This window comes from Dipteris shenzhenensis, chromosome 9, assembly GCF_047967505.1.
Source record: "Dipteris shenzhenensis isolate YYH24624 ecotype China chromosome 9, Dip_SZ_1.0, whole genome shotgun sequence".
Taxonomy (NCBI): Eukaryota; Viridiplantae; Streptophyta; class Polypodiopsida; order Gleicheniales; family Dipteridaceae; genus Dipteris; species Dipteris shenzhenensis.
This window is the reverse complement of record NC_141604.1, coordinates 53975272-53985045: the sequence shown is the minus strand read 5'-3', so window position 1 is coordinate 53985045 and position 9774 is coordinate 53975272. Positions and strand designations below refer to the sequence as shown.

The window sequence follows — 9774 nt, the reverse complement described above, 5'->3', positions numbered from 1 at the left end:
AAAAGAGTGCCAATCACTCTCTAGCTACTACAACCAATGGCATCAATAACTTTTACAAAATCATGGCATACGATGGCTGTCCAAGTGCTCCTAGTTTTCTAGCACCTAGGTGGCCTTCATAACTAACTCTTAACTCTTCTTACTAACCAAATGACTAGGTCACTACTATCTTACACTTCAACAAGTCTAACTCTAATTTGTCACATTTTGAGAGAAACTAAAAATACCAATAATCTCCCCCTCAAGTTGAGGCAACCTTTTATATAACATGATTATATTCTAACAAGAATTAAACTCTCATACATAGGTGAAAGTATAAGAAAAAATAGAGAGCCAATCACTCTCTAGCTACTACAACCAATGGCATCAATAATGTTAAGTGCTCACTGCAGGCCACTACAAACTCCCAAAAAGTTAGATCCCATACCATTGACAGCTATTTTGCGTCTTGCCAAAATACTCAGATAAAAAGACTACCAACTTCTGGTATCAATGCCGTTTATACCTCAATACAAGAACCACACAAGTGTCCATTTTCTTTACTCCATTTTTGTAAAGTTGAATGTTCAGGTAAGGTAACGAAAACCAATTGAAACAACTTGCCACAGCACGCACAAGGGTACAACCTAGATGCCATGACGTAAGGACTGCAGTGCTGCAGCTGCATGCTCACTAACCATTGATCCTGCTGATAGATTTTCCTGCAGTGCAAGGAGAGCAGTAATAGCACAGGCATTTACCATGTCAGATCTGTAATAGGAATCTTCTGCAAAATTGTGCAAAGCTTCTAGAATATTTTCCTTGACCTCATTAGACTGATCTTGCAATAATTCTACAAGGATAGGAATGACACCAGTATCAGCTAAAGCCTGCCTATCATCATCATTGGAGGTGAGCTGAGCTATTGCTCCAGATACATTCTCCCTGACCTCATCATTTTCATCTTTCAGAAGTCCCACAAGAAGGGGGATAGCGCCTGAAACCATAATTACAGACACAGAATGTCTATAACTTGAGAGGTCCCAAATAATGTCTGCTGCTGCAGCCTTGGCTTTAACACTGCCATTCCGGAGGATTCCCACCAAATGGTCCATGATTACCAATGCATTCTCTTCTGATACTGCAAGAATACAAAAGGCATCTTCAGCAATATCTTTGCCATAAGGATTACCCTCCTTAAGCAAGGTGACAAAAAGTGGTATAGCTCCAGCTTGAGCAACCTGCCAAAGATGATCCACATGTGCTGAGATTATACCAAGAGAATTCCCTGCCACCAGTTTTGCTGTCTGGTCTCCATCACGAAGCAATTCAATGAGCACGGATATTCCACCAGAATCAGCAATCATCCTTCGCAATCTTTTTGTAAAAGCAAGAAGCCCCAGTGCATGAGCAGCTCTAGTCTTAGAAGCCATACACCCTACCTTCACTGCCTCAACTAAACATGAAATTCCAGAACGATTAGCAATTGCTCGTCGGACTTCTCGTAAACCTGCAAGGACTCCTATTATTTCTGCACTTAAACACTTAACTGTGACTGACGAAGAATTCACAAGCTCCAAAACAAGCTGTAAGCCTCCAGCTTGAGCAAAAAGTCCCTGATTCCTTTTCGTGGAGAAAACAAGCTCCCTCAATGCCTGTAATGCTAATATCTGCACTTTTCCGTCACAGTGAGAAGCCACGTTCAGAAGAGCTGGAAGAGCGCCCACACTTCCCATGAACAGCCTTAAATCCTCTCCCTTTTGGGCAAGCCTCTTTAAAGCAAAAGCAGAGACCTCCTTCAAAGAAATACTTCGAGAGGACCAATCAAAACTAAGTAGCTCTATCAGAAGGGGAATTGCTGCCTTCAAAGATTCTTCAGAAGAGAACTTGGCACCTTTTGAAAGTATTAGGCAGCCTAAAATTTGGATATGCGGGTTTGCTAGTTTGAGCAACTTCAAGAGAAAACGAAGGCCCCACCCTGCCCTTATGGCCTCAGCGAAGACATCCTCCTGTGTAAGTTTGACTAATCCCTTTATCAACTTGTTCTTGCTAAAACATACCTCACCATGATTCCCAATAGCTGGATTCAATGCAAATTTTATTGTTTCCCTCCAACTGTCTCTTTTCTCACTAGAGCAGCCAACATCATTGAGTAAATCGTTTAATCCAATTTCCAGATGAAAGCTGTCTCTTTCTTCCATATCCATATTTCCTTTAAATTGAATTCAGAACCTCTAAGCTGCACAGCGTACCAAGATAAAACATTATAAGAATTGAGCCATGACACATCTTCTATACCTATGCAATTCATAAAGATGGTACACTACTTGTGAGCATCTTTTAAAGACAAGACCCTTAAGTGATCAGAAGACCTGAGATAGACAAGACCTTCCAAGTGATCAGAAGACCTGAGATGAAATTTGCTACTACAGAAGTCCTTTACAGAAAAGATAGAAAAGCTCCTCATGTATACATAGAATCCATGTGTAGGAATCTATATCATGTGCATTGATATCAACTTGCCAACAGTAAGCTTCTTTGATTAAAAATTTTGGGAACAAAAATATGCTCTCACACTCCCGTGATTAAGTGATTTAATCCATTGTTTTAACCTAGAATAGTTCGAAGCATTCAGGACTGGGCTTTAGTCCATTTTTCTTAATATATGTATTTCAGAGTAGAGCACCAACACCAGGACTTGAAAATGAAAAGATACAGATGACCCGACACTTCTCCAAGACATGCATCAAATGTTGAAGCATGCCCAAGATAGTCTAAAAAATGCTCAAGATAGAGCTAATGGTTTTGTGAATAGTTCAAGATAGAGCTCAAAAAAGCCAACCATTCACAATCGCACCATATAATTATTCAAGCATATTTCGTAAATTGGAAAGATGGTTCGCAAGAGAATGATACTTAGAAATTGTGAGCAAACTTAAAGCTAATATTATTGACTAGGATTTCAACTCTTCTTAAGAAGGAGAAAATGGTACAACACCAATAACGTGGTGACATTACCCCTAGGGGATTGTCGTGGATAGGAAACTAGCAGACTATACAATGGTCATTGGTTAGTGGGTTTTAGTGTTAATGGGGCCTAGGTAAGATAGCAAGGAAGGTAGTACTAGCCTAAGGTCGTGTGCTAAGAGTCCTAAGTGGACTAGCACTCACTTAGTATGTGCCCTGAGTATGGGATGGGAGTGGGTTCCCCTCGACGTTGTAGTCGAAGAGAAATTTGCCTATGGTTGGAAGGCAATACAAGTTCCAGCTTCTACCATTGCAACTTTGACGACTCACTAGACCATAGCTATGGTAGCTATTAAACGCGCTCCTCATATAGGAATGTTTCTTGGCAAGATGGGAAAGCTACTAAGAGGTCCGTTTCCTTGGAATGGTTAGGGTGATGAAGATTGCGAAGTGCGGCATTCCAAGAGCAAACAGAAAGAACAGACTAAACGGAGTTAGCAACTCGAAGTGCGACACGATAAAGGATCGTGCTCTTTCTGTAATATCCTTACTCCTTTATGGATGAAACACTTGGAAAAGCATATTATGGGGGGGGGGGGGGGGGGGGGGGGATGCCGCCTTCACTTTCCTCCTGCTGACCACGAACCGGCTGCATCAAAGCACAAGAGTGCAAATCCGGCGAAATTAAATACTTACTACGACGTGAGGCGCTGATGATAAGCGCATCAGGGTGCAAATGCAAGTACTTACTATGACCTAGGCACAGTAGCCAGCTACGCGCGATTGCTGGTTTGTTGGCCCAGTCCACTGTCCTTGGTCGCCTCGTGTCCTTCCGCCATGTGGTGAGAGAATTTTCACGATGCATGGGCTGACAGTAAAACCATCTGTCTGAGCTGCGTAAAAAGGTTCGACAGAGACTATACGATTTGCACAGTAGGAGCAAGCTAAATATAGAACAAGTCTGAACCCATGATCACGGAGCACGTACGGGGAGGGTTTTGACGAACAAAAGGTACTAAAACAAGGGTATTCTAGACTAATTGTGAAGCCATACACAGCTATTTGATGAGAAGTTCCGAGCTTCAATCCTTCCAAGCAAAACCAGCATTCACCTGGCTTGGTGTCCTAATTGCAAGGATGCACGTGGCCTTGATCTACAAAAAGGGTGATCACATGAGACTTCTACATTGTAAAGTTATGGTCAACTCCAAGCTCTTTGCTATGCTGGTGTGGCACAACGTACGTTCCCCCTCACGCTTGCCAATCTTATAGCTGACAGAGCTAGAGAAGATCTGAATAATCTTTGAACCCTAAGGCTGCAGTTAATGGCCTAGGAGAGAAAGACGATTGGTGGATGGACAACAAACCTCGTCATACCTAAGGAGCAAGGGGAAAAATAGCGTCTCCAATGCGGCATTTCGGTGCCACCGAAGGTTTTGGAGCATTGCGAGGGAACAAAGCAAGCATAGGCATTTTTGGGCATTCTTTACAATATTTGCTTAGATGGCAGATCGCGAGAACTAATCTACCATATTATGACCCCATTACGCTTTCTTCGTTTAAGTCATGGAGCCATTGAGGTGATGCTCCCAACATGGACTAAGGGTGTTGCAAACATTGGATTGGAAGTTGCATGCCTTTAGGAAGGCACCACAACTTGCACTCAAAGTAGGAGTTCGCTATGCAGGTGTCTTTTCTACCGTCCATGGTATTTGCAAAAGGCATTCTCACTTCTCCCTCATTTTGTTGGAACAAACCTTCTATTAAGTGTGGTGTTTTGTGTTGTTTTTAGGTGCAACCTTATTGTAGTCTTGTTGGGGGTGGAGTAGGTGCATAGGATGTATAAAGGTATGGCAAGCGATAGCAATGTGGAAGGTGTATTCTATATAATGGAGCATGGAGGATGAGTGGTAGATGCTAATGGTGCAGAAAACTCAAAACATTTTAGAAACCTTTAGCACACATGCCAAAAAAGGCTATACGCACCGTTTACTATTTAGTCATTATAAATGACAAATAAAACTCACAGATTGAAAATAGTCAAAAGAAGAAAAAGATAAAATGCCACAAAAGGCAAACTTGAAGGTTATAAGGGAATGAGAAACTTGCCAAATGTTCATTTTTATAGTGAGAATAGCTACTCATTTATATCCACTGATACTATAGAGAAAAATCTTCTCTAACGTCTTAGAAACACACCTTCATAGGACAAAAAACAATAGAAAACATGTCCTCATGGGACTTCTTCTCACCACTCTTACCTAAGGTGTAAGAAAAGGAAGTAACCTGAAGTTTGTTTAGCGACTTGCATATCCTTGGCAACAACACCAAAAAGATGTTAGCCTATTCAAGGCTGAACTATAAGTGTCTTTGTAGGTGTTTTATCAGCCTATGCCACTCCACTCTCCTTTGAAGGTGATTTGTTTGGAGCAATCCCTTTCTTGCCTTTCACCTCACTAGTACTTAGTTAACCTACTCTCCCTACTATTTTTCTTAGAGGGGCACTACACACTTCTCAATTCCTAATTAACAATCTCCTCTCAACTCAAATTGAAGCAAGTTGGAAGGAAAATCGTCTATCAACACAACTGAGAAGCTCGTGAGATTATTACATCGAGCATTTTAGACTTAAAATCTCTCACTCTAAGTAGCTAATATAGCATGGGTCATCCTTAGGTTTGTTGTTAGCAATATAGATTAAGTAATGCACATGCAGCCTAACTATATCATGACCGGTCTTACCACACCATCCACTTAACACCTTAGTGATATGTATGCAAGGTCTGTAGAGATTAGAATTAAGCATCTATATTCTCCTTAACATATCAGTAGTGCGAACTATAAAGGGGCATCTTTGTTTGTATCATGGGTATTCTCCATTGATTTGGGTTTCAAAATGCTTTGCAATGCATCTTCTATGTTAATTATAATGAAATCATCCCTTATTCATTCCAATTGGAGTGGATTCCCTCCAAGTGTTTGCACTCTCCTTTTGGAACACTTTGCTAGTACAAATAATGAAATCATCCCTTATTCATTCCAATTGCAATGGATTCCCTCCAAGTGTTTGCACTCTCTTTTTGGAACACTTTGCTAGTACAAATAGGAATGTTTATGCTACATGTTATACTTTCTTATGATGAGGACCCTTTTGCTCTTTATGTGGTAAGGTGATACACTCTCTTTATGTTGAGGACCCCTTTGATATTATGTAAGGTGTTAAATTACCTTTATGATGATGACCCTTTTGTTGGTGACAATTATGTGTTAATATGGATGAGGAATTGTCGACAAGTTATGAAGGTAGCATGTGTGTAGCCTTTTGCTCACCTATATATTGAAAGTTTGTTCTACTCATATGTTCTTGAACAAAAGATTCTCCTTAGTTTATTAATTATGGTTTCAATGCTATTTCTACAGGTGAGATCTTTGGGAAATTTCTCCATAGGCTAGCTTGTGAAAAATATCCAACAACAGTGTAACGTCTAATTTAAGAACTATAACCTCAATTTGAGAACTCTAGGTCAGTCATTGAAGGATTCCATCTTTCGCATTTGAACTTCACCTATATTACAAATGCTCATTTTCTACAAAGACTATTATGGGTAGCAACTAAAGATCTATGACTTCTCAAAACCTATGCCTCTACAAGTATATAGAAGAGTGAGAACAAGCCATTGGCAAAACACTCAAAGCCATAGCAAATGTCAGAGATGAGATCTAAATGCCAACAAAGGTACGTTGCCTAATGAGAGGAAAAACTTTGATATGGCAGAATAGATTGGTAGAACTAAGCAACTAGCAAACAAAAGATGAAATCACAAGTGAGAATGGAGCATCTTTGCTGAGTTATTCACCACGTCCTATTTTGAAGAGCCCAAGTAGTTGATGATCCTATGTGTCTTGGCGATCTCCCACTTGAGCGACTGGCATTGCCTGGCGTGAAGACCCTCTGATCATCTGACTGCTATGTCGAGACCAAAAGTGAAACAATCCTCACCTTACACAACCAAGACACCCAAAGGAATGCAAACTAAGGAAAACTTCAGAATCATTGCATGGTGTAGACTCTGAGTAGTCATCTTTGAAAGTTGAATATTTTGCAAATTATTTCCACAAGGAGCCATTGTAAGAGCCAAGCTATGAGCAATGCCATCTAAAAATGCAATGGATATCAAAGGAAGAGCCATGATTTAGGGCATGTATTCAACCACGAGAAACATGCTAGATCAGAGAACCAAAGAAAGAGACCTGAGTCAAGATGCTCAATCAGACTGAGAGTAACATGGTAGATTAGATCATTAAAGAAAGAGCCCCAAGTAGAGATGCACATTTGACCAAGATCGATGTGCTAGACAAGATGAAGGCAAAAGTCTAGAGTCAAAGCATGTACACAACCATGAGTGCAAGGATGTGTGATAAGAAGTAAGGTGCACCTCCAACGCAAAGGTGTGCCATGAACCAAGAAAGACACAAAAAATCAAAAAGCCCAAGCCATGAGAATCCTTGATCAAGAAGCCTGCCAAGCAATCAAAGGATGGTGCCCAGGAGGCTAGAGGGAATAGAAAGATAAAGGCAATGCCCAAGGAGCCCCTCAGTGGCGAGGAACCAAGCAAAATCATCTCAACAATAAAAGGGAGGTTCCAAGACTTCAAGCAAGTTTATAGAAGATGAAGAACCTGCAAAGTTTTATGTTAGTGTGCACCATTTGTGTGTGCAACTAATGATGAATACATGAAATATTCCCATGCATGTTGGTGAGAATGACCACCAGATCCCCATGGGGCACTTTTAGGACTGCTATCACATGTCCTAGTCCTTCTTGAGGCAATTTTGTCAAGAAGTTGATGCTCAACAAACTAAAGTAAAAAAAGGGGGAGGTGATACAACACTTTGTATTATACATGAGAACCCACTTCAATCAATTGAGTAGGCTAAACAATGACAAAATGATGCATATATGGCTTTTCAACAATACAAACATGGAACTCCGATCATTGGAGATAGCCAATCCAACACGAAACTATGAGGAACTCCTTGAGAGAGCTATTGCACTAGAGAAAAGTGGCATGGTCAAGACTAAGAAAAGAAGAAGGCTGAGGAGAGTGATGAGGAGAACAACTCAAGAACAAAGAAGGCAGTGCAAACAACACAAGTCAACAAGGTGCTACAAGAGTTAGGCCTCCGAGGAAAAGCCAATTGTTGATGCATCAATCACCAAAAGAAGAGTGATGCACTAAATATTGCAAATCTTGTGTAAAGCACAGCCATGATAGTAGACATTTGACATCAATAAAGTCACTCAAGATGTAAAGACAAGAGTGATAGACCCATCTATCCTGACCAAGGAAGAGGAAGAGGTTTTAAATCAAGAGACCAAAGAGATTGAGAGCTGTGTCAAGACCAAACAAAGGTGAGATGCTATTTTTGTGAAGAAGAGGGTCTATAAAACCAATTGCAAGGGACACATCAAAATTCTCAAAAACAACTTAGAAATAAGAGAAGTATAATGCCAAGAAATTCTAATAGAGGTACCTGAGTCCGCGGATGGCAATAGAATGATCCGATCCATGGGACCAGCAAACAAGCATAGAAAAGAAATAACCAAAAGACAAGGATAGGATCAAATCAAGGGAACATCTAAAATACTTAGGGAATCGACTGGGGAAGGCTCCCATAGTAGAATTCCAAGAGAATGCTGAGTGCCCTTAAAAATGGGTGATGCAAGCCTAGGAAAAGTAACAAATGATAGACATGTCACTACATGCACCTTAGAGCCAAGCCAAGCCAAGAAACTGAGCAAAGAAGCAACAAAACCTTGGGAGGTGTTCAGAGATCTAAATATCAACTTAATAGTAGATGAGCTATCTGCAATTGGCCCCATACTACCATGAAATTTGTTGTAAGACAATTTATTGGCCACCATTCCAGTGATATTGACACCTGATATGGTAGACACGGTAGTACCCATCATCACTGATCAAATTAAATTATAAAATAATACAAGGGATCATTGTGGATAGGGACCAAGAGTCAACATTAAAGTTTGGTAAAGAAGCTAAAGCTTAAAAATATGAAGCCATCCATCTTCCAAGTATGAATAGTAGACTAGAGGGCAATGGATCCACTAGAAATGATTTTTCATGTAGCTCCAATGTCATAATTATCATAGGGGGAGTCCACTACTAATTATCATAGGGGGAGTCCACTACATAGTAGTTATCATAGGGGGAGTCCAATGCTTCCATCAAAGGCTTGCAAACAAATTTTGCGGCTCTCATATTTAGCACTCTTCTTCTCCCCAAACTTTGTGTGCTTGCATATCGAGCCTCCAACTACAGGTTCAAATCATATTTGTTTGAGATGTCTTCAATGGCACTATGAGTAGGTAGAAAGTGGAAAGAGACTATAGAGGCCCTGATAGTGCAACGAAATGGAGGGAAAAATGATCAGAATAGCTGAGATGAGTTTAAGGTAGGCTAGAGGAGGGAGCACACAAGTTGAATAATGGAAAAGGAGAATGAGGGAGAAGGCATGGGGTAGGAGGGAGGAGGAGGAGGATTGTGGAAAGGAGAGTGTGGCAAGAGGGACAAGGAGGAGGCATGTGGTAAGATGGATGGTTGTAGGAGGGAGGAGGAGGAGGAAAATGATGTTGCAAGAGGAGGAGGAGGAGGAGGAGGAGGAGGGAGGTCGAGGGAGGGAGGGAGGGAGGGATAGAGGGAGCAATTCCATATTCAAAATTATGTGGTGGGAGTAGGCCTCTGCCATGATGGTGCAAGCTCGTGTGTTCCCTCTTCCAAATGCTTCGACACTCTTTTGAAGTGAGTA

The 9774-nt window shown here is 40.9% G+C and overlaps 1 protein-coding gene across 2 annotated transcripts; it reads right to left on the bottom strand.

Moving 5' to 3' along the window:
• Nucleotides 1-361: 361 nt before the first annotated feature.
• Nucleotides 362-4100, bottom strand: LOC147898844 (ARM repeat superfamily protein). Of its 2 annotated transcripts, none has more exons than XM_087379327.1 (2): nt 4059-4100; nt 362-2218 (listed from the first exon to the last, which is right to left on the bottom strand). In XM_087379327.1, exon 2 carries the CDS (start codon nt 2184-2186, stop codon nt 627-629), a length of 1560 nt encoding a protein of 519 aa, XP_087235453.1. In that variant the 5' UTR covers nt 2187-2218; nt 4059-4100; the 3' UTR covers nt 362-626. The 2 variants fall into 2 exon arrangements, with proteins under 2 accessions (XP_087235453.1, XP_087235452.1); XM_087379326.1 differs by lacking the exon at nt 4059-4100 and adding an exon at nt 3697-4017.
• Nucleotides 4101-9774: the final 5674 nt, after the last annotated feature.